Source organism: Sceloporus occidentalis, unplaced genomic scaffold (genome assembly GCF_023333645.1).
Source record: "Sceloporus occidentalis isolate IW3139 unplaced genomic scaffold, rSceOcc1.0.p SCAF_7, whole genome shotgun sequence".
Classification (NCBI taxonomy): domain Eukaryota; kingdom Metazoa; phylum Chordata; class Lepidosauria; order Squamata; family Phrynosomatidae; genus Sceloporus; species Sceloporus occidentalis.
Window position 1 is genome coordinate 59,304,686 of NW_028316987.1, and position 25,711 is coordinate 59,330,396.

At 39.1% G+C, this 25,711-nt stretch overlaps 1 protein-coding gene across 1 annotated transcript in view; it reads left to right on the forward strand.

Moving 5' to 3' along the window:
- LOC149309815 (rap guanine nucleotide exchange factor 5-like) overlaps positions 1-8,171 on the forward strand; it is a 170,759-nt gene extending 162,588 nt beyond the window's left edge. Inside the window, exons 22-26 of the mRNA XM_089533094.1 lie at positions 312-362; positions 665-752; positions 4,386-4,450; positions 5,943-5,997; positions 6,713-8,171. Coding sequence (XP_089389220.1) covers positions 312-362; positions 665-752; positions 4,386-4,450; positions 5,943-5,997; positions 6,713-6,831 — 378 coding nt within the window. The 3' untranslated portion in view covers positions 6,832-8,171. The remainder of the gene's footprint in view (positions 1-311; positions 363-664; positions 753-4,385; positions 4,451-5,942; positions 5,998-6,712) is intronic.
- Positions 8,172-25,711: the final 17,540 nt, after the last annotated feature.

Sequence of the window (25,711 nt, forward strand, 5' to 3'; positions counted from 1 at the left end):
TCCAACGTCTCAAAATCTCCAAAGAGTAAAGAAACTGGATATTGATATCATGAAACAATTATCATAGAATAGTTATGAATGGGGGGGATCCCAAAAGACAAAAAAGTTTACATTGCTCTTAAACATTATTCATAATGGGGAATTTGAGTGCTGACAAAAACAGGCACTGCTAGAATGTGGCTTCTTGATTTTGATTTTAATTTTTATCTGATGTGCCACATATGAGTCACTGAAAGAAATATTAAATATTTTCTGCATACTTAATTTTCTGCCCCTTTCACATTTCTTTTGATTTTCCCTCTATATCATAGAGAGTCCCTGGAAAGTTTAAGAAGCTCTTCACTGAACTTGAAAGTTTTACAGTAAGTAGGCTTTCTATGGAAAAGGATTTTCATTTCCTAGTTGTACCATGTTATTGCTTAATGGAAACATCATCTACAGTTGAGATTTCCTAGCTTCACATATCTCAAATGGTGCATCTCTTTGTGTGTGTGGTATCCCCAAACTGAATGTGTACATGTTAGTCTGTTTTCCTCATCTACCTCATTTTCCAAGGAAACATTAAATTATATTAAGCTTATGGCTATGTAATAGAGTTAAAATTGCCCTTCTTAGAAAGTGTGTTTTCTTCATTAATTTCATTGCAACCAAATTGTTTTGGCAGGATCCTTCTTTGAATCACAAAGCCTATAGGGATACATTCAAGAAAATGAAGTCTCCAAAAATTCCCTTCATGCCTCTACTCCTTAAAGGTAGGAGTCCACCTTAACTTGCCCACATTAACTTTTTATATTGAGTTACATTACAAATGCTAAATCCATGTTTATTCAGAACTAAGTCCCTCTGTTTAATTTAGGTTTAGGATTAGAGATATTATATGACTGGCTAGGGAGACCTATATATATATATATATATACATGTGTACATGTGTGCTGTGGTATAGGTTTATTTATACCCTACTGTTTCCCACCAAAATTGGATTCAAGACCTGTCATGTAGAAATTCTGTGGCAGTAATCCTAGGTAGCAGTGACACTGGTGTGGAGTTGTTCTATGAATAGCCTAATCTATGTGACAGAAATGCCACAGTGTGGAAAATGGGTATCAGGGATAACTGTGCAGTATACTCAAATGATGTTTAACATTACTCTAAATACATGAATTTCTGACAATTTTTTTTATCTCCTTTCATTATGTTTTTATTCCACCTATTCTTCAGCAATTCATGGATATTCATAGGATTTTAATGAGGCATCTATAGATATATCCACTAAAACCAAACATACTTTGTTTCAGAAAGTTTGGTATGTTACTTGCTTGTAGCCTATAACCCAGGACTTCACAGCCTATATTATTTGTATTATTTATGTCTCTCTTATATCTCGACTGAGTCCATTCCATAGTTCATTAGCCTTGGATGGGTACTCTAAAGAAACCTTGAGTGGAGAAAGAGAAGTTAACACTTCCTAAATATAAATAAGTAATACAGACTTTCAAAGGAAATATGAAATAATGCCTTTTAACCATAATATCCTCTTTAAGGTTACAAAATTTCTACAGTGAATCCTCTGCTGTTTTACAGATGCTGCTTTTGAAAATCTGGCTGATTTTTCAAATATTTAATAAAGTACTGTTTTGCTTGTATAGTGTAGCTCATATGCAATTTTCTGCTCCACTGAATTTATCTAGGTTCTTAGTTGTCAGCAGCACAGTAAATTTATTTCCTTCTTTCCTCTCCCCCATTTCTCACCTCCACAAATGCTTGCAAATTTCTCACAGCTATCTTTAAAGGAAAGAAGAAAACACACACACACACACACACCTTGCCCAGAGTTTTCAGTAGAAAGTCTTCTTTGTAAGACAGTAACAATTTCATGTCCTTCATTTACTTTAGCAATGGGGTAGGTAATAAAAGTGTGTAAAATCAATTGAAGCAGGCATGCATTATATAAATGGTTTTTACGAGTGAATGCTGGAGAAAGCCTATCACATTAGGAAGGAAGAAGGGTGAGCTGAAGTCACAGCATTCACTGTTTAGAGGCCAGCTCTGAAAGAACTTAAAAAAACAAAGCCTTTTAGGAGTGCCTTTGCAGTCTAGATGATGGCCTGGTGGATTATGCTAACAACGAGAGCAGGAGATTAGAAGTGTGGAAGGAAGAAACAGTAAGGTATGATGTTGGTGTGATACATCATTATGATCATTTGTCTGGATAAAAAGGGTTCTCTACAAATGAATTTCAGCATTTACACTGAATTTGGGAGCAAAGCTTAGAAATTTTACCCTTTTGAGCTACTGTTGTTGTTGTGTGCCTATCATATAACCTATTGGTGAACCTATCATGGTTTTGTTTTGGTTTTTTGCAAGATTTTGTCAAAGATTTTCCTTTGTCTTCCTCTGAGGTTAAGAGTGTGCGACTTGCCCAAAGTCACGAAGTGGGTTCCTTGGCCAAGCAGATATTCAAATCCTAGTTTCCAGAGTCATAGTCCAACACTCAAATCTGCTGGCTCTCATTTAACTCCCAGCATTTCCCAGTCAGTGGGTATGCTGAATGCAGGGTGTTGGGAATTATAGTCCAATAAACATATTTAAAATATAGCCAGAGCAATGCTGCTTTATGTATGTTTCCAAAATTCAGGTCAGGAACTGCATGGTCATGTAGAGAAAGGAATGGAAATTCTTATTGACAAAGCTGTCATTAGCTCCACAACCACCTTCTTTTAATGAGATGGTAAAGCATGGCGTAATGGTTAGAGTGTTGGACTATAACTCTGGAGACTAGGGTTTGATTCCCAGCTCAGCCATGAAATTCACATGCTCTCAGCCTTAGGGGAAGGCAATGAATGGCAAATCTCCTCTCAACAAATCTTGCCAAGAAATCCCCATGGTAGGATCGTCTTAGGGGTTGCCACAAGTCAAAAATAATTTGAAGACACACAACAAGAACAACAACAACAACTGGCAGTTTTAGCTGACTTAATTTAGTGGAACTGATTTTCCCCATCAGCTTCAGATTGCTGATCTCTGTCTTGAGGACAATTTTGACTGAGTCTCCTTAAAGTCCTAACTGCATTTTAACCTTTGCAGCTCTAGCAATACTGATTCAAGGCAAAGGGTACCATGCCTCACCCACAATAAACTACAATTCCCAGGATTCCCTAGCACTGAGGCAAGGTAGTTAAACTGTCTCAAATTTAGGTCCAAAACACATTGCAGAAATAATCCAGTTTGAAACCAATTTAACTGCCCTGGCTCAGTGCTAGGGAATCCTAGGAATTGTAGTTTGTTGTGGTATCAGAGCTCTTTCTGGCAGAGGAGGCTAAATGTCTCACAAAGCTACAGTTTCCAGAATTCCCTAGCATTGAGCCAGGGCCGTTAAAGCATTCTCAGACTGGATTATTTCTGCAATGTGTTTTGGACCTTAGTGGACCAAAGGCTGAATGTGAGTCAGTAAAAGTGATGCAGCAGCTAAGAAAGCCACTGCAATTCCAGGCTGAATTAATAGGAGCATAATATCTAGATCAAGGGAAGTAATAGTACCATTCTATTCTGCTTTGCTCTGACCTTACCTGGAATACTGTATCCAGTTCTGGTGCCACAATTCAAGAAGGATATTGACAAGCTGGAACATGTCCAGAGGAGGGCAACCAAAATGGTGAAAGGTCTGGAAACCATGCTTTATGAGGGGTGGCTTAGGGAGCTTGGTATGTTTAGCCTGGAGAAGGGAAGGAGTGACATGAACTAGATAGGACATGGAACAATGGATTCAAACATCAGGCTACAGGAAAAAGATTCTACCTGAACATTAGAAGAACTTCCTGATGGTAAGAACTGTTCAACAGTGGAACATGCTGCCTAGGAGAGTGGTGCAATCTCTTTTTTTAATAGAGGCTGAATGGCCATCTCTTGGGAGTGCTTGATTTTATATTCTTGCATGGCAGAATGGGGTTAGACTTCATGGCCCTTGTGTTCTCCTCCAGCTCTATGATTCTATGATCTTCTAAAAAATCTGAACTATGTTGGGATAGGAGAAGCTCTCTGAAGTAAAATAGCAGAGGTTTATGAATTGTGAGTTTCAGTAAGAATTTTTTTAGCAAGTGATGTAATAATACATCAGTCATATTTATTGAAAAGTGAAGTATTTAAAATGTACAGTTGCATCATTTTACAAACCATGGACTTCCCCGTTTGCATTCCAATTTCTTACTTCCGCCTCATTGCTTCAAAAGATGGGGCTTTTCCACTTCTCACAGTTTTATGTAGACAAGTTTCTGTCACATAGAAGGGAAAGGGGAGAAGACCTAACAATATTAACTAGTGTGTTTTATTATTGGCAACTTGTAATCTTCCAAAGTGAAATATGATTAAAATATGTATTTACTTTTTAGATGTAACGTTTATACATGAAGGAAATAAAACATTTCTGGATAACCTTGTTAACTTTGAAAAACTGGTATGTAAAATTTTCAGTTTTAAATATATTAATGGGGAGAAAATGATTATCACACTGTCAATTACCCTCTTTCCTTTCTTACTCTTTTAATGCTGTTTATTCTTCCACATGAAAAATATGGTTTGTTTCTCAAATGATTCAGCTTTCCATTGAGTTTCATAAAGATTCCCTATTAGCAGATTCACAGTTGTTGTTTTGTGCCTTCAAGTTGTTTGCAGCTTATGGTGACCCTAAGGCAATCCTATCATGAACACCAAACTATACCTGGGTATGCTATAAACTGTAGTCCAGTCTGGACCACATCAGATTTGGAAAGGTTAATAAGTTTTGGCTTGTATGTGTATGGAAGGGATGAAGAAAACATTTTTTAAAAACCTTTTATTTAACTTTTTAAAAAAATACTCATTGCTGTCACTGAACCTTGTTTTGAGGCTCACAAAAGTGAATAAATTAAATACTCCCAGGCCCAGATGAATTCCACTCTGACCTTTAGGTGTTGTGCATAAAATTACATTAACATACTTGAATACCTCTTTAAAGTATGCCAGATTAACATATAAAGTTAATTTGATGCCCTGTTTATTGTGAGATAATTCCCACATTGTCCTTTGGACCTTTTTGGTATTTCTGCTAACACATTAGGATTTCTACATGCTCCATTTTCCTGTTTAATTTAGAAATTAGAAATAGCAGCTTGGCAATGGTAATAGAGTACTGTATATTGCAATTGTGGAAATTTTGGTTTTTAAAATCAATTTGAAAATAGTTTCTATTAAAGTGATTATCAGGTTTCATGTTAAATTGAAGTCAGGTTTTTAAAGAAGAAACAACATCCACAATAGCTTTCAGCTGTTACGTTCAACAGCATTCTAATAACTCACATTACTTCTATGGAATAAGCTATGCCAAGCAAAACACATTCACAGTGTTTCTCCCCTCTCTCTCCTTTATATTGTCAGTGTAGCCATGGCTAATTGCATAGACATTGCCTCAGTTTAGTTACTCTGCAAAGTAAAATTGTTTTGGTCCAATTGTTTGTGTCCTGTGCTTAGATTGCAACAGTGATCAAATAATAATTGCAGAAAAATATTATACCAAGCTCTCACCTAGCGTAAATCAATATAGTTCCATGGATTTGTGCCAGTTCAAATCAGCCTGAGATCTGACCATACATGTCCAGTGAAATTGAAAAGATTTCCCTCTTCCTCTAATCGGTGCAACCATCTGTGACCTATATCACCTAGGAAATGAACAGCATAGGAGGGAAATCTTTTCTCAGCATCTATTTATACTAAGTCATTGCAGTTTCTAAGGCATAGTGGATGGAATGTTTTCTCTGACTTTAAGAATTATTTGGCTTTTAATGTTCCATGTCTGTTCCACATTAAATGGAAGCTCCATTCATCTGAATGACAGTTTCACTCTAAAAAAATGCAGAGGCTGTATTTTGGTACACATGCACATAATATTATTTGTTATTTCATCTTCAAAGCACATGATTGCAGACACAGTCCGATCACTGAGGCACTGCAGGCGCAACCAATTTGGTGAGTAAACTACATTTATGATAGTTCCAGCCTTTGAGAACGTATTCATTCATTCATTCATTCAGTCAGTCATTCATTCAGACATTGTATTTATATGCCACCTCCTGGTCTGAGACCCAAGATAGCTCACAAACAATAAAAAAAATTAGCTAAAAACTTGACAATAAAATTGAAAGATAAAATATAATACGTGAAGTTGAAGGCTTTCATGGCCAGCATCCATAGTTTTTTGTGGGTTTTTCGGGCTATGTGGCCATGTTCTAGTAAATTTTCTTCCTGGTGTTTCGCCAGCATCTGTGGCTCGCATCTTCAGAGAATGTTTGCCTGGAAAAAGTGGGTCTGTATATACTGTGTGAGCCTGGGAATGCAGGAGTGATTTGCTTGTGTATTGTTCTGTGCTGATGGCAGGTGTTAGGCTGGGAGGCTAATGCAAAAGAGGATTAGTGTCTGCTAATTGGTGACCATTATCTGCTGGGAAAGCCCCTGACTCTGAGTGGTTTCCCATTTGCATTTGCTGAGTCCTTATTTTGCTATTCCTCAGGAATAAATGTAAATTATATATATTAAATAAGAATCAGTATTCCTGGAAATGAAAGCTACATCATTTTGGAACATTCCAATTTATGACTGATAGCATTTGGGGTATGAGTTACAGGAGGAAAAAAATCTGTATGTTGCTGCTTTCTTATTAATTTTTTTGTTCTCAAAACTTCAGGAAATGAAGTGCCCACAAAAGAGCATCAGGAGCTGAAGCCCTATGTCCACCACTTGCACATCATTGATAGCCAGCAGATGTTATTTGAGCTTTCTCACAGGATAGAACCTCGTGTGTGAATGCAGGCAGACTCACATAACTGCAGCACTTTCAATTAACTGAATGTTTATGCCAAGCATGTTGCTTCCCTAGGAGAGACATGATTTACTGAGTTTTATCAGTAGCTGATGCCACAATGTAAATGTGATTCATGCAAAGCAAGAAGAGGAGCCGTTTGAAGCAGCCTTCCAGGAGGAAGAAATGCCAAATTCATTCAACTGCATTACAAGGAAGAAAAGAACATCATTCTCCACTTTCAGACACTTGACTTCCTTGGAAATATATCTTGGTCCAAGTAGCTTTCAATACAAATTCTGCCAGTGTTAAATTGAAAGAAAATGCCATACCGCTGTGAAGGGACATTTCAATAAGCAGCACTGTGTGAGAAAGGTGCAGATGATTTTCTGTATAGGTATGTGCACCTCACTGTAAGGTGCCAAAATTATTGATGGTTGCCAAAAATAATGGGAAGGGTGGATGGGTTCTGAGCAGTCTTTCCTGGGCACATATGTATCAGCCACTGCAAAACTGAAATATTGAAAAAGATGAACTTTTAAGAGATCAACTTACTAATAGAACTGAAACAAATAGTAAAGTTTTAGCCAAGCACCAGCCGATAATTTATTTTAGCATGCCTTACACCTCAGAATATACTTTATAGCAAACTTTTCATGGTATAGTTTGTGGTAATAAGTGCAGTGCTTTTTTACTTGATTATGTATTATATAAAACAGTGCTTTCAGCATTTTTCATAGGTAGTGCTTTTAAAATTACAGAATCATCTTTTTTCCATTCCTCTCAGTTATTCTAATTAATTTCCACTTCACTTCACTGTGCTAGTAGCTTTATCAGCGGTCACACTCTCAGCTGTCACAACATGATTCAGAAGTGAACATTATTAGAAATAAATGCATTAGGTTTTGCTCCTTGGTTGCTATATGATTAGGTAGCTACTGCAATTACCTTTAGATAACTGCCACCGTACCTCAGAGCAGTGGCTAACTAGACAGGCAAGGATCTATCAGAAGGCTAACAACAGAGGTGTAACAGTAAGAGGCAGAAGTAATCTTTAGATTATGATTTCACAAAAGAAAAATGTCTGTATCTTCATATTACAGAGTGTTCAAGAATATTTAACCTATGCCTTATCACTTAGGGCAGTGGTCCCCAAACTGTGCCCTTTAAGAGATTTTGGACTTCAGCTCCCATAAGCCTCACCCAGGTTGGCCAATAGTCTGGTACTCTGGGAGCTGAAGTCTAAAATCCTTTAAAGAGCACAGTTTGAGGACCACTGCCTTAATGGTATGAATAGAATGAACCCTTGGAATTAATTTACTGTAAAACTCCCATAGCAGTCACTTAATAATAATAATAATAATAATAATATGTTTTATTTATAGACCGCTATTCCGCAATGATCATAGCGGTGTACAGTAAAAATCTTAATGCAATACAAATACAAGGTGACAAAGGAGGGAGAAGTCTCGTCCTTCAGGCAGTCCCTGATGTTGCTGGGTCTGCCTGATGACTCCCTCTGAGGCCGAGATGACAGTTGAGGAGGGAGGGGCCTCTTCCTTCAGACAGTCCCTGATGTTACTGGGTCTGCCTGATCGCTCCCTCTGAGGCCGAGATGATTAAAAAAATAACTTCTGTATAAAACTGGAATATGAAGTTAACATGAGAGTTAAGCTACTCTGTGCTGTACATAACAGCCACTAAAACTTATTGTGGTAATATTTTACAGTATTACATTTTACATGTTGACTCTAACCTGCTGTTCCATTTTGAAATACCAAATAAGATCTAAGCGATTACCCAGGCATTTAGTTCAGACCTCGACCATACTGTTTTTCAAGCTTCATGGGACATTCCTGCCAGTTCCTGTGCAGAATTGAAGGAGATAGTGTTCCTTTGCTGGATGCAGTAGCTGTGGCCTTCCTTCTCCTTAACTGAAAGCTGGATGTGGACTCCAGCATACAAAATGTGAAGTGTTCAGACTGGAAAAGAGAAAATCTCTTTGAAACTAAATTGGGACTACTTTCAAGGTAAAGTCTTGGGAAGATCTTGGGATCACTCCCAAAGTAAAGCCCTAGGAATACTCAGTGTACAGTCTTTGTCTCTCTTCTCTCATCAGGAGTCAGCTCAAGGATTTTTGAAGAGTAATTGCTAGACTTTAATCTGATGAGAGATAGGATTTCATTCTGTCATGAAGAGTAGTCAGCAACTTTTTGAAAGATGAATGTTGCTCTTAACACTACAATTTGATACAACCTGGGAGGAGGGGCATGTATAATTTGAGCACTTACACGAGTTCTGTTTCAGCCAGCACAGTCTTTCTAGTTGGGAAAACATGGTAATTCCTAAAGCAAAAGTCCTTTGAGATGCCTGGAAAAAAAAATTAAATGCTTGCTTGTGTCAGAGGGTCAATCCTGTGATGTCAAAACATGACTCAGATGTGAAGATTTCTGTCTAAATCATTCTGCTTTCTTAACAGTTATTTTCAATTTTATAGATCAAAGTAACATTAATGTTCCCTGAAACCATGTATGCAAGTTCCATTTTAATTGAGAATGTCTTCATTGCTATGGCACTAGGTTTTGCACAGAATGTTGTTAAATATGGTGCAAGGCAATGTATTTTGCTGTCAAAATCTATTTATATATAGCTTTGTATATATTCCATTATAGCAGTAGAAGGGGTTTATTGCTTTGCAAGAGAGTAGAAGATCTGAGTAACAGCACACATCAACTGAAGCATTTGAATTGTCTTTCCCCTTCTTGTTTGTGGTTGTTAGGGAATCATCTTCAGGAACTTTTTTCTCCACAAACTCATTCTAGGGGATTAAGTCGTATTAGAAGACGATTTAAATAGTAGTGTATGAGGGTTTAGGGGTTTTTTTCTTTTTTCTTTTGGATCAGTGCAGTGAAGATTCTCTCGGCTTCACTAATATGAAAATTGTGAAAATACTGTACAGGCGTAATGTAAAGACAACGTATGTTTCAGAAATGTAATTTATTGTACATTCTATAATGGATATATATTGTTTCTCTGCACAGCTTTTATTACCCATTTAAAAAGGAGGAAACTGCTGAAAGAGTAAATATGTTCTATCATTTAGATGGTTGTACATATTGGTAACAAGCAAGATGAGCTATTTCAGTATTCAGTGGAGCTTTTTGTTTAACTTCCTACAGCAACTTAGCTGATGAGGCAAGATACCTTTTAATTGAAAGGTAGCACATCTCTTCAGCAGTAGAAGGATTAGAAATTTTGGCTGTATGCATGATTTCTGCTCACACACATATATAGGTTTCTTTTAAACCCAAACAAACCCTTAGCTTTTATGAATAACCCTTATAAAAATGAGCAAGAAAACCAGACCTTCATAGAGTGGAACTAAATATTACAAAAGGAGGAACTGCAAGCAAGATGTCTGTCTTGTGCAGAATAATATTTGCAGGGGGGATCAGGCCAGTGGCTTAACCTGTACATTATTGTGACCCAATGTTATGAACATTTTTCTAGAATGTAAGATTTAAATCTAAAAATTAAAAATAAACCCTTCTCATATCTATGGTTCTTCCCTGGAAAGTGTACCTACTGTGTTAAAAAATTATTAATCTCCTACCTGGACTCAAAGACCATACACTCAATTATGGGAAAATATGGACTGGGAGGTTGGTGATGAACAGATATACAAAAACATCCCCCCCAAAACAGGGAAACATACGTATTAATTCTCACCTATAAGTGCTCTCTTATCATGCATGTACATTAACTGGTACATGTTTGATGGTAAAATGTATAGTTTCTTCCACTAACTAGTGTACTAACTCCCTGTCCATCCCATATGGCAATAATGTAAGTCAACTCTGGTTTTCTTGATTAGTAGGTGTTCTGAATTCTATCAGATAGACTATTCAATTATTCCTGGATCATTTTCTAATTCTTTCAAAATTTGTACTAGCTTTTTTCTGTACTCCATAGGCAGTTCTACCAATTTTTCTCAGTTTTAATGAAGCAATGGATAATCTCAAAGATAATGCAGGAGCCACTTGGCCAGTACTTGGCCAAAGGCACTAGTCAAAGTTAAATTGTGAGCCAAATTATATTATGATGTTAGAAATGGACTAGTGTTACAGCTTTGATGTAATAAATGCAAGAGATTATGATGGTTGTGTGGCATATGGATAATAGAACTATTCCAAGAAAATAGATAAATGGCTGTGTAGTACCAACTGCATCAGTTTTGAGAGAAAGAAGCAGCAATGTGCCATTTTTTACTTTTAAAAAAATAATGTTGATATGCAGGGCAGTGTTAAACTATCATAAATAAGACCATTACCATTTGTTATCATCTTACTGCTAAACAACCAAATAGTAGGACTTTTCCAGAAATAGACTGTATTTTGTTAAAGTGGGGAAAGATTCTCCAGGGTTGAGCTCAGGAAAACCTAACTTTGCAAGTCTGCAGCAGAAGCCAACTGTGTATTGCACTGATTGGCAGCTGCCTATGTCTTTTGCAGCCCACTTCTCTCCAGTTCCTGGAACAGCCCTGTGACTTGTTAAAATTGTGACTTTAAAACTCCACAACTTATATGCAAAATGAATGTTTAAATGAATTAAAGTGTGTGTAGGTTACAAATAAAATAAAAGGTGGACTGTCCTCTAAAAACATGATGGAAGATTTAAGATGAATGACCAGACCAGCACTTTGGTAGCTGGTATGCACACCTTTCATGTATGTTGTCAGGCAAGGGACATTGAAGTCTCACAGGTTTCAGATAAGAAATTTGAATATCTGCTTTACATTCCCACTAAGAGCAATGGGATGTACAACTGCAATCTTGTGTACTATAATCTAGGAACTATTGAACATAATGGGATCTGCTTCTGAATAAACATGCATAAGAGTGCACTATACATTTGGCTGGATTAAGCCTCCTGTTAATTGACATCTGCTGACCTTTAATAGCTATTAAGAAATTCGGCGATTAAAGTGGAGGAGAGGGAAATAAACAACTTTGCAGCAGTACTTGTATGTCTAGTCACTTTATCAATTTAACATGTGCTGGGCCCTAGTGAGCAAAGAAAAAGGCAACACATTCAAAAACATACAAACAACCGTACATATATCAATAAATAAAGTTGGGCTCTAAAAATGCAAGCTAAGTGAGCTGTAAATATTAACCTTTTTAGCAGAGTTAAATTACTATTTATTTCCATACCGTATTTATTGTATTATTCTCCTTACACTGTTAGATACTGAGGCACTGTCGACAAATGGAGAAGGACGTTTCTCCTGTCCATTCTGGTCTCCCTGGAGTGCCATAATGCTGTCAGCTTGTATTAATCGTAATAGACTAGATTGCCCAAGCCAAGGTTATTTGCCTAACTTCTCAGGGACCACACTGCATACTTACCCATCATTAGTTGAACTGGTATGTACAAAATGCTCTGATTACCAGGAACATGATTGCCAATGTATTCCTTTATATATGTCATGCTTGTCAGCCTCTGTATATATCATTGTGTTGTATATTTATGAAAGCTAGTAAGCAATAATTTATACAGTATGTCAAAATGGCCAAGCAATACAAAGACAAAACTTGTAAAAGCAAATGTTAATGTTGAAACTTTTTTTTAATATTGCTTTTCAAAATACAAACTGGATTAATGACATCTGTCTCTGGGTCTATGTTGATCTGTAACTCATCTAACACATGCTTCCTTGTTTGCTGCAGTATTTGTTTTATAGCATGAGCTTGAGTTGTGAATCCTTCATTCAGATTTCAGGGTAGCTGTGAATGCCTTGTGTCATCATTTAGCTTTATGGGAATGATAATACTGGCTTGCCTACTTACACTTCTACTTTGGGAAAACAGGAAAGATTGCTTGGATCATTACTGAAAATTTTGAGAGCAGAACCCTGGAACTGGCAGGATGGTGACTCCCTTCCCCATCGCAGTCCCCTGAGCATCTGCAAAATTGCTTACAGAGGGAAGGGGAAGGAAGTTAGAGTGTGACTGCCAGTGAAATGTTGGACTTCTATCAACACTGCCCCATACCCAGTTACTTCTCAGTCATTTCTGCCTGCACATCTCTTTGCACTTCCATTATTTACTAGGAAGTTACACCAGTTGCATCTAGTTACAGCAGCAGCATAAATTGGGCATACAGCAGCTTATATTAGAATTTGATATAAATCAGAAATACAATTACCCAGCCCCCATCTCTTATATCTGAAGCAGCCAAATTCTAGTGGGAAATGTCTCACCTCTGCACCTGATCCTGCTTCTGTGTGCTGTTTCAGCCTTCCTCTAGACAGAAGGATCTGTGGAGTAATGGAAGAAGGCTCTGCAGCAGAGCAACGAGGAACCCTATCAAACCTGGCCTAAAATCCTTCCAGGGCAGCCCTGGGTTTTCCAAGCTGCCCCCCCCCCCCACACACACACTCTTTGGACTAGTTGTGAATATTGTCTTCCTCTGGACCCTTCCTCCAGCCCAGCTGTCTTGACAGATATCTCAATTTAGATTCTGGCCTGTATACTGACTTTGCCACTGAATGGACTTTCCTATGGATCCATCCCAGTACACCCTCCATTTCTGGTCTCAGTTGAAGACTGCATCAGGGATCAAAACTGTGTGAGTAGATAGGTTCCAAGTAAGTGAATATAGGAGACAGCCAACATCATGTTGTAGTTTGAGTGTTGGACTAGGACTCTGGAGAACCCACTCTACTGTGGAAACCCATAGAGTCACACTTTCTCACCCTTAGAGGAAGGGTTTGCAAAGGCAAACCTTCTCTGACTAAACTTTGCCATGAAAACCCTAGGATAAGGTCACCATAAGTTGACTTGAAGGAACATAACAACAAGCAAGTATAGGATGGCAATAAAAATTGTAACTGATATTGATTGGATCGCTTATCTGAGCAAGTTCTGCTTTTTTCACATCCAAATTATGTCCAAATTTTCAATAGACTGGTACAGATTAAGTGGCTAGGCAAAATATGTTCCCTAACTGCAATGGAATGTGAGTAGAAGGGGTGGTGGGTGTCCCACCCCGTGTTCCACAGATACAGAGTGGATTAGATGTAAAGCTTTTTTTTTATTCTGTACTTGAAATCACCTTGTATCCAAGTATGTCAAAATGATCCATTAGCACAAACTGGAGAAATACAGAGATGCAGAATGGTTGACTTTTCCTCATCACCAGTTCTAAATATTCTCTGATGCTTGGAGAGGTAGATGTAAGATGAATGAGTAAAATGAATGAATAGGACTGTCAAACAAGTATTTTCCACCAAATTACAATTATGTAGCTGTTACAGATTTACACTCCATTTTATGCCACCTATTTGAGAAGATACAAACTAAACTACTGTTTAGAAATAAATGTCTTAGTCTTACAATTCTGTTACCTTATTTGTATGAGGCATGTAGAGCCTCTACTAGCAGTTGCAATCTATCTAAATTAGTTGGGGAAATCTCGGCCTTGCAAGGGGGGGGTAGAATATACAGGAACAAAGCACCAACAATACAAGTACTCACTGGAGATTCCAGGCATAGGGAGCTATATACAGTGTGCCCTCACCTTACATGAGGAATCCATTCCATAACACACACACACACACACACACACACACGCATAAGGCAAATCCTGCATGCGAACAAGCCCCATTCATTTGAATGGTGGTGCAGCACAGGCGTGCAGTGCAGGTGCGCGTCCCATTCACCATATTAGGGCTCGCTGTCCACATGACCTCAATTCTGCATGTGGCGAGCCGCATACAGCATCGGCATGCTGTATATGTTTATTAAAGAAAACAAAGTAACACACACATAAAGATAACCCATTCAAATATCCAGCATACAAAACTAAGTGAATACAGAAAATTGAAATGTGATAGCTGAGACAGGTTTGGATGAGGCAATAGCTATCTGTCTTCAAGACAAAGGTTCACAGAAAACTGGGAAGCATGAAGACTCAAGTCACGAGGCTTGAGAGTGCCGGTTTTGGGGAAATTCATGGGAAGAAAGGACTAAGACCGAAGTCTGAAGACCACAGTCATCATACATGAAGGGGATGACTTCTGCAACTACAGCAAAAAGATTTCATTTGGGGGGTAATATTTATACCCTTAATCCATGAGAGCTCTGCAGGAAACCAAAAGTTTGATTACCCTACAACAGAACCTGGAAAGGTTTCTAAAATGTAGAGTTTGTTTTGAGATTATTTGGGAGATGAGAGGGATTGACTGTGATTGATGATGTTTCATAACCTTTACAACATCTAGGCAACATCTAGAGTCCCCAGAAATAAATGGGAGGAAGGGGGTGTTTAGGAATATACAAGAGAGGAAATGGGGATTCTGGCAGAACTCATCTTTTGGCTTTTGGTTTCCATCTGGAATGCAGAGGGGGTGGTGTATGGTGGTGGTCTTTCTAGTAAGCTTCTCCATCCTCACAAGTTTACACATGACTAGGTGTACATGTCAGTCAAACAACCTACTTTGGTGCTATGTATGCCATCGTAAACCACATCTACTCATGCTAGTGCCTTAATGTTGCATATCTAGATTGATAAATATATTAGGGGATGTTCAGATACATACATTCTGAGCAAATCCAACTGAAACTGGCTGTTATGTTACTTGCTATTTGTCAAGTAAAACTAGTAGCTATGGCTGAAAGGACCTCTTTCTCCTGGTTAAACTTATGGAAACTAAATTTCCAAAGTTTGCAAAGGAAATATGTGTGTGTATTGTGTGCCTTAAAGTATTTTAGACTTATGGTGACCCTAAGGAAAACCTAACATGGCATTTTCGAGTGGGTTTGCCTTTGCCTTCCTCTGAGGCTGAGAATCTGTGGTTTGCCCAAGGCCACTCAGTGGGTTTCCATGGCTCAGTGGGGATTTGAACCCTGGTCTCCTGAGTAATAGTCCAGTGCTCAAATTACTACACCTTTCCTTGTTGTAAGCTTTCACAGTGTGGCTACAATACTGCAGACATCACTGCCCTCTAGTGTCTGAAAATAGGAACCTTGTTGGCTGCTTTCAGCTGTGGTTATGTGAATTCCCAGGAGGAGGAGATTCTGCGGTCCACTGACTTGAATGTGTTACATTTGTTTGCGTTTATAGTGCTAGAGCATAGAGCTGATGGAGCTTATCTACTGAGTTTTTTTCTTACATAGGCGGGATACAGACGGGCAGGGGAAGACGTCTTGGAGGTGTATTCTGCTGAATACGGAGCCTCCAGACCGCCCGCCCCGGGGGCGTGGCTCAGGAGATGGGGCTTCCACATGGGGGGCAGTGAAGACGCCTCACCTGGGGCCGTTTCTGACCCGCAGTTTCCAAACCGCCGCCTCGGAGGATGCTGCAAAGAGAGAGGCAGCTTCCTCACGGGCAGCAAAAACGGGGCTTTTTTTTTTCCTTTGCCAGCTGCACCGCTAAGCAGCGGCGGCAGAAAGCCTATGGGCACATTTAAAGTGCCCAAGCCCCTTTAAAACTTTTTTCCCCGCTCTGCCCAAGAACAATGGTGGTCTCCTGCCAGCTGGTGATCAGCTGGTGTTGGCATCCTTGCCCGCTTGCACTTTGCCAGTGTCACCAGCATCATGGATGCCTCCTCTCCTTTGGTCCCCGCGCTCCTGCTGAATCTGCAATGCACAGCCACAGCTGTCGCCGCTGCCACCGCTGTCCCCCTGCCATCCCCCATCACCTCCCTTGTACATATGTAAATATTTACAGTTTTAGGGGTTTTTATTGTTAGGTGAAAATGGCACAGGAATGTGTGTAGGGGTTCACTTTAAAGTCCAAACTTTCCAAGCAGCGCATGCGTACATGTTGCTCTAGGGTTAGGGTTAGGGTTACGAGTCTTAAAATGCACTGCAGCCGTGCTGCAGCTTCCACACCTGCATGGCAGCTGACGCTGCAATTAAAGCCTGACTGCAAACTGCGCATGTTCCAGGACCCCGACTCATTATGCGACACAGCAGACACGGAGCTTTTAAATGGGCAACTTAAATTAGCGGCGTAGCAATTCTGGCGTACCGGTGCAGCAGCTTACAGACGGAGATGCGCAGCTGCGCATCAAACGGAAAAGAAGCGGAGAAAAGCAGCACCTTTTTAATGCCGCCTCTTCCCGCTTGGGGCATGCGGGGGGCGTGTTCATGGCGGCATTCAGGTAAGGCCCGTCTGAAGGCTACCTTCATGACGTCATGAATACACCCCTTTTTGCCCGTCTGTATCCCGCCATAGATTCCAAAAGGTTGAGTTTTCAGTCTTATGATGAAAGAAGCTAATGGGAGCTATTTATATCACTCATTGTTGCTGGTCAGTTTTCACTGAGGTTTGATGCACTGTTAAGCACTTTGCTCTATGCCAGCCCTTCCTACTCCTATGTTGTATCCAGTGGCAGCTTAAAAATTCTATGCCAGTGGAGTAGCCTGAATTTTAAAGGAGCTATCCAAGACAGTGAAGCTACTTCAGCTTTTTAGAGCTAAAGTTCTTTACATTGGATTAATCAGTGGTCCCCAAACTGTGCCCTTTAAGAGATTTTGGACTTAACAAGCTCCCAGAAGCCTTAGCCATGTTGGCCAATAATCGGGGATATTAGGAGATGAAGTCCAAAATCCCTTAAAAAACACAGTTTGGGGACCACTGGGACAGATTATTTACATTTCAGACTAACATCTCAAGTAGCTTCACTGAGCAACTGAAACGGAAGACAATAACTGCCACTGACTATATCCATGAGATTGTCCAAAGGCATCATGTTTATAACAGTACAAGAGAATGTATTATTGTCTCACAGCCATAGCTCTAAGACAATGATACCTAGGTTGCATCTGCACTACAGAAACAATGCAATTTGACACCACTTTAACTGTTGTGGCTAAGTGCTATGGAATTCTGGGATTAGTAGTTGTGTGAAATATTTGGCCTTCCTTGTCAGAGAGCTCTGGTACCCTACCAAGCTACAAACCTCAGAATTCTATAGTAATGAGCCATTTTGAAGTGGGGTCAAACTGCATTATTTCTGCAATGCAGATGCAGTCACGGTCTTCCTGGATTTTCTAGATTGTTTGTCATCTATTTTCTTCTGGTAAAAATTTGGCACAAAGGCAACATAGGTCCAAAACACCCCGCAGAGATAATCCAGTTTGAGACCACTTTAACTGCCCTGACTCAGTGCTAGGGAATCCTGAGAACTGTAGTTTATTGTGGTACCAGAGCTCTCTGACAGAGAAGGCTAAATGTCTCACAAAACTATAGTTCCCAGAATTCCCTAGTATTGAGCCAGGGCAATTAAAGTGCTCTCAGACTTTCTGCAATGTGTTTTGGACCATAATTATCAGGGCAGGACAAGAAAAAGAATCGCTTGCTACATTTCAATTCAGGAATCCAGTTTCCTAACTGCATCTCTACTCGTAGCTTGACTAGTACTACCCCCAGCACCCAAGGCAGGTTTTAATTGTATTGTGATTTCATTATGCTTCATACACATGGGATCCTTAAACTGGACCTTGTGTAAATTGTTGTTGTTGTCGTGTGCCTTCACGTCAGTTCTAAGGTAACCCTATCACAGAGTTTTATTGTCAAGATTTATTCAGAGAGGGTTGCCTTTGCTCTCCTCTGAGGCTATGACTTGCCAAAGGTCACCCCATGGATTTCCATAGCCAGGCAGGGACTTGAACCCTGGCCCCTAGAGTCATAGTTCAATGCTCAAGCTACTACACTGCACTGGTACAATATATACTACCATGACCACCATGAAAATTCTGTCTTCATGCCAAGAAACACATTATATGCATTTCATTTATGTAATATAAATGTCATTCCAGGTGGACAGTCTTAAAAGAGACCAATGTTGTAACTGGATTTAGATGCCTCTGGGAACGTCAGGTTACCAATGAGCCTTCCCAGACTCAATTCAGATGTCTGGATGTTAGATGAGTCCTCGTTTTATATCTGGCATAAAAATTGGATGAACTATAAATTCCTTGCTAGATTCTTTAATAGATGGCAAATTAAGAGCATACATGCATCAACAGATCAAAAAAAAGCAAGGAGTTTTGCTAAGATAATTTACAGTACTCGCTATTGCTATATCTAATTCTCAGAGCTTGGAAACATTACTTTTTTGACTACAATTATCAGAATCTTATAGCCAGTTGACTCCCCCCCCCCACCAAAAGGTAGCATTTCTAAGATAGATAAATAACATTAATCATCTACCTTCCCTATAATGCTAGATGGTGCTTATCTCCTTCTGCTCTACCTTGACACCCCACAATAACAAAACAAACAAAGAGGGGAAAGTAGGCTAAAGACAATGTGACAGACACTGCATGGAAGAGCACTGGTTGATGCCTCTCCCTGTCCTCATGGCACCGCTTGGTTTCGGTATTTTCAGACAATAGCTTCCTTTTCCCTCCAGGACAAAGACCTGATTGCTTTGTATCACTTGTGCTCTGTTAAAAGAGCTGGCTTGGGTTTGCTTGCTTTAATCTCACTCCTCTGGATTACAATCAACTTTTATCTTTCTTTCTTTCTTTCTCTTGGCGGTGGAATTGAACTTTCAGTAACTATATTGTCAGCTATGATTTAGCTGTTTTCTGTTCTATACTTCACCATGTTTACTCTTGGAAATAAGCCGGAGATGCAGCAACACACTGGTCAGTGATTGATGGCCAGGGAAATTGATCTTTCTGGCACAGTCATAGAAATTAACCTTTCTCACTCAGAAGGGTTTGAGGACCAACTCTTTCTCCCTCTTTTTCTCTTTCATTGTTTTTGTTTTAATTCATAAGCTTAGCCTTTTCTGACACATGTTTATATATGTTCAAATCTGAATTTCTACCAGCAGTATGACACAGCTGTAAAGGAGCTTGGAAATCATATACCTCCCCTCCCATATCTAAGGAACTGGCCAGCCAACCATTATCAATAGCCAAGAATTGAGGGGATGAAGAAATATTTTATTGGCTTGAAGCTCCCTTCAAATGCTTCATTGTCTGTCTGGTGGCTGAGCTGTTGAAATTTCAGTCAGAATTTGAAGGGAAAAACTGAGAACCTTTGAGAAACTAGAAGGTAACTGAAAAATCTGTGGCCTGTGATCCTATGTTGGCAAAGAGGCAGGAATTAATTAGAATCCCAAGGATCAATGAGATACTACTTTTCTCACTTGGTCAGTAGCCATGACTGTTTTTATTTTATTTATTTTTTAAAAAAACATGACACTCGTGAAAGGTTGCTTTTGGGGGGGACCACAGTGTGAAAGTTTCTTTCCTCCCAGCTATGATTAGAATATTTCTTCTCCATGGTATATCAAGTAGTATTGTCATCAATAGATCCTCTTTTCAAAATCACTTTGGAGGCACATGGTTTTGCTTGAAAATGCTGTTTTAGACCCCCTCCATGCTGAAACAGCTGGAAATAGACCCACAAATTGTCTGGAAGTGACTTCTAAAGTTCCTGGAACATCACTTCTGAGTAGGCAAAAATGGCAGCATTATGCTCCTTTTAGGGTTGGAAAGGTCTCACGTTGTCCTTCCAACTCTTGCTTGGTCCCCATCCCTGATTTAGAACATCTTTGTCTCATTCCAGTATTGCAGTCACAGCATGCAGGAAAGTTCTTATAAGTTGAAAACAGTATGGGAGCAGAATATTAAGCCCAGCTCCATAAGTGAGAGTATTGGGGAATGTAGTTTGTTGTGTTTCCTTTCCATCTTAATAGACCACTAGGAGATGTACCAGGAAACCACTGCAGGGCAGCAATGGCACTGGAAGGGAGATTGCTTGAATATGTTACTTTTGGGGGAAATTTTGGGAGCTGTACTCCAGAAACAAACAAACAAACCAAAAAAACAAACAAACAACCCAAGATTTGGAAAGACATTCTGGTCACTGCATTGAACCACAGTGGCACCGAGAGAGTCTGTTTCTCTTTAGTCTGTACTGTGCAATAAAGTAGACAAAGGGGGGGGGGGGGAGAGATGTGTACAGAGAATAGGAAATTGTGTTGATGCAGAGGTAGCAATGTGCACATCTGTGTCCTGTGCTGCTTACCTTAGGTTTCAATTTGCAAGACAGGATTTTTGGCACAAGCACTGAAGCAAACAAGAACAATTAATTGAAGAATAGAATAGCAGTGGGGGCGTTTTTAAAGAAAAATATCATTTTAGTTGTTTTTGTAGAATTCAGTCTGTCTTTAGCAATTGGAAAATGTAGAAGAATCAAACCTTGCTTAAAACTGCAGATTGGATGACAATGATATAACTTGGGGGGGGGGGGGTATTGGTAAGCTCTGCTGTCTATCCAAAATGTAACATCCTTTTAGCCCTGTTATGTAAAAGCTGGTTGCAAACAGCAGGCCTACAGTAGTTTCTTATGGCATGCATGGTGACACACATTAAAAAAAAAAAGTTTCCCTCATCTCTAATGGTGCTCTTAAATCTGTAACAAACCAATCTTCACATAGTAATTACATTGATCAGTTCAGGTCATACAATTCAGAACACCTTTTTCAGATCTTGGAGAAGTTACTTCTGTTATCAAAATCACCCATCCAGTAGCCATAATGGCTAGGAGAAGATTGGGAGTTTGAGTCAAGAATTAATATATCCAAACTCTAAGAAATGCTGGTGTCTGCAGGTTGCTAATGACACATTGTTCAAATCTTCCCTAATGGCTCTGATGCAGCATTGTTCTGAAATAACAATATACCAAGAACACTGGCAACCAAAATGGCAGCCCACATCCTATGGCTCCAAGGTACTTTCCTTGCTGGATAGTAAGTAATAGAGCTTGGAAAACGTAGTTTTTTCAGCATCTCCCAGAATCCGGAGCCCTGGTGGCACCGTGGTTAAATGCGTGTACTGCAGCCACTCACTCACAAACCACAAGGCTGTGAGTTCAATACCAGCCAGGGGCTCCGAGTCGACTCAGCCTGGCATCCTTCTGTTAGTCACTAAATGACTACCTAGCTTGTTGGGAGCAATTCTTGCACTTTGTAAACTGCTTAGTACATCGGTAAGTGTTATAGAAATGCACTAGCTATTGCTAATCCCTGACCCTTTCCATGTTCCAGCAAGGCACAAGTGCAGCTTCACCTGTTTACACCTGGTTTTCTTCCTTTGCATGGTGAATCCATATAATTTGCCTTTTAAAGCAAACAAACAATTTCCTGTTTAAAGCTCCAATGAAAATCAGCAATGCAGTAATGAGGCTATCATTTCCTAGTTTATTAAATCTTCTCAAGTGCAAATGACTTGGGAAATGATGATTGTATGAATCAGATGACAAGGATTTCAGACATGCCATTTAGGGTACTTTCCAGATGAGCCACGTATGTATAACCAAACCTGCCTAATTCATAAAATTGGGGACATATGGATGGAACACTATTGCAGAGCCTGTGTGACATGAGTCACATGAACTATCCATCAGAAAGCATTTTCTCATTTTAGAAATTGCTGCACCCAATATATTTTTTCCTTAAACCACAATATAATACCAAAAGCACATCAGTCTGGAAGAGAGTCTTCTCCACCTGAGACTGAACATGACATCCCAGTGAAGAATTAAATTAATGTATAATTTTGTTTGATTTGTTTCCACTTTTGCTTGACTAGGCTTCAAGGGTTGGTAAAAGTCTCATATTTCCAATAGGAAGCCTCCAGCACCATCTAGTGGTTTCTCAAGCCATTTACTCTTTTGTAACATTACAGATGTTTCAGTGGATGCTTGTGCCAAAAATCCTGTGCACCAAATTTTAATAACAAAGAGTGATGAATGCCTTCTAAGGAGTAAATCTTACAGTTTTATTTGCTCAACTAAATCTGAAAAAAGTTGCATATGCAAACATTTCTGAGAAGTAAAAGGCACAGTTCCTTTCGATTTTTGTTGCACGATGTAAACAGGCATTGTTTCGAAAGGAATTTCAATCTCTTCTCCTTTACAGAAAATAATTCAGTTTCCACTATAAAACTTGTGCTTGCTTTTAAAAATGGATTTTAATATTAAAAATCTACCTCTACATAAACCAGTCCATTTTGGTTGATCAAATGTTTTCAGACATTTCATCTAGCCAATTTATTGAATTTCTACTTTTATGGACAGCATATAATCCTTTTATGTCAAGGGAAGGCTGTACTTTAAAGAATTTACTCAAATGCCTTATCTCCCTAAATAATGTATGATCATTAATGCATGCTTTATCATGATATAATATCTAATGACATAACAAACAGACAGACAGAGATGGGGAGGGGCAGGAACCATTCACGAAAAAGATGGAAAAGGCTAATTTTTAAATAGTGGCTACTGATGATTTATAGCAAATAATTGTCTTACTGAGGCAGAGAAGGTTAATAATAGCATATATTCCAATATAACTAATGTTGGATAATAAATAATAAATAGTTAATAATAAATAAATATATGTATTCAGAAAAACTCTTGCAGCCCATTGGCCAAATATATGCCTTACCAATGAAAAACCCCTGACCACTCATCCATATACATCTCAAGATGCAGGCCTGTCAAAAGAAATCTTGAAAGCAGCAGTCAGGAAAATGTTACTACTTTAGATCTTTTATGCCTTCACTGGAAACATGCCTATGCATCAACAATGGTGGAAAACAACAGATGTTAAGAAATGTAGTTATATATCCTTCACCAGCTTCCTTTACATTCCACTCAGTGGTTCTTTGTCTTTTGGAGGCCTTAATGTGGTGCTGAAGGGTGAGCTTATAATGACAATGTGTAGGGTTTTTCCTTGTTGCAAACAGGCCAGCTGTGCTGGTGTAATATATTGGGAAGCAAGTACCCAACACTTTGCAGCTTTGTAGAGAGAGGGAGGGAGAGCTGTTGTTATAATGCAACTCATGTACCAGACAATCTCAGCAGGTGTCACTATAGTAGGGGAAGTATGTGGCTTCGCTAAACTGCAGTCAATAGCTACAGCTGCAAGATAATAGGGAAACAAAGCTAAAAAGAACCCACAAAAATGCAGATGTAACTGAAATTTTAAAGTGACCAAACAGCAAATATTTAAAGATATAATGAGGCCTTCCTCTGGTCCTACAAGAATGGCTAGATTTAATTGCTACAGTTTTCACTCTTTGTGCAGATTCCCAGTATTTAAAAAAATGTAAAAAGGTGACTGAAACATAAATGGAATAAAGTTTACAAAGTTAAATACCACATCATTGGCTGTATCTTTTATTATGCTGAGGAATGTATATTGATATATGTAGATTTTATATTTTTATAAATTGAATGTAACTATGTTTTTGATGTAAACCACTTTGATAATTGGAAAAGCGGTATATAAATAAAGTATTATTATTATTATTATCATTAATCTCCATGTCAACCAAATGTCATTTCTTAAATTTTTACATTTATGTTTCCTATTTTTAAAACGGTCACCGAATTCTTTTAAAATGCAAGTGATACGTGTGTCTCTGATATAGCAAACAGTATTCTCTAGAGTTGCTAGATCTTAGTGGCTGTCCCTGAGTCTCTAGTTTTGTGAATCAACTCTAGGCAAGAGGTGAGGATGCAAATCCTCCAGTTTTGCTGGGTTCAACTCCAGGCAAGATGAAAGAGTAGAGCACACCTTGTGGGGCTTCATTTTGCTATAATTTGCAAGAGTTAATTGATCTATAGTTGCAGCTTGCAAAGACACACTGGGAGGGGGGGTCTTCTTCCTTCTCTCCTAGCTATTGTGGAACCAGTGCTAACCCTCTGTTCTGTTCTACATTCACTTTCTGACTAAATGCAAGCTTGTTGTTATTGTGTGCCTTCAAGTCATTTCTGACTTATGGCAACCCTAAGGCAAACCAATCATGTGGTTTTCTTGGCAAGAATTGTTCAGAGAAGATTTGCCACTGCCTTTCCCTCAGGCTGAGATCATGTGGCTTGCTGAAGGTCACCAAGTGGGTTTCACGGCCAAGCTGGGAATCGAACCCTGGTCTCCAGAGTCTTAGTCCAATACTGAAGGCACTACACACACACATATTATCTCTCTGTGCGTTTGACTGATAAAACTGTGAGCAACTATAGTAGGTACTCAATGCACGATGCTTAATAACATCACTGAAGGTGATCCCAATCTTTTAGATTTTGGCCTGGAAACTTCAGGGCCTGAGGCAATCATTAACAGGCAACCATAGTCTGTCAGTAGTACAATGCTACACACTTTTATTGCTTTTTGTGAGTATGAGATAATGTTGACCCTGCCTACTTGAGCAGAATATCCATTTTAGAGTCTATGGAAAGGCTCTTGTTGAAATCACAGTTAGGCCACAGCCCTGTGTCCCAAAGACTCTAGAATAGTAGTACAGGCTCAGCTCCCACATCATAGACATAATGTGATTCCATTGTCCTGCCTTATTCAGGATCTGAGCCACTAAAATGAAAATATATATATAACAAATCAAGCACCCATGAAAGAATGGGACATGAATTAACTGGCCAGTCAAGTAGTATTAACAGATTGGTCAAGTGACTGCTTAACCTAATTCTTGATTGGAGAAAAAAACCCCTAAATATTCTATACACTTAAGAACATGCCCGAATAAGTTGCAGGTTTACTCTCCCTCACCACTTTTGCATTATGCTGTAATGTCAAGGAAATGGCAGGTATGAAAATTACTTGCTTCCAGCCTCCTACTATCCTAGTATTTTGGTATGGCACTCGAATGTGGTTATTTGTAGAAGATAATGTTCGCAGTGGCTGCTAGCTATTCGGGACATGTCTACATGGACCATATGCATTGATTTCCCCTGCCCTTGCATCACCCTGTCCACACAGGGAAGAGCCAAACGCCCAATTCAACTGCAGACTGTCAACATGTGGGCAGGGCACTTCCACAGAAATTCCAGACCATC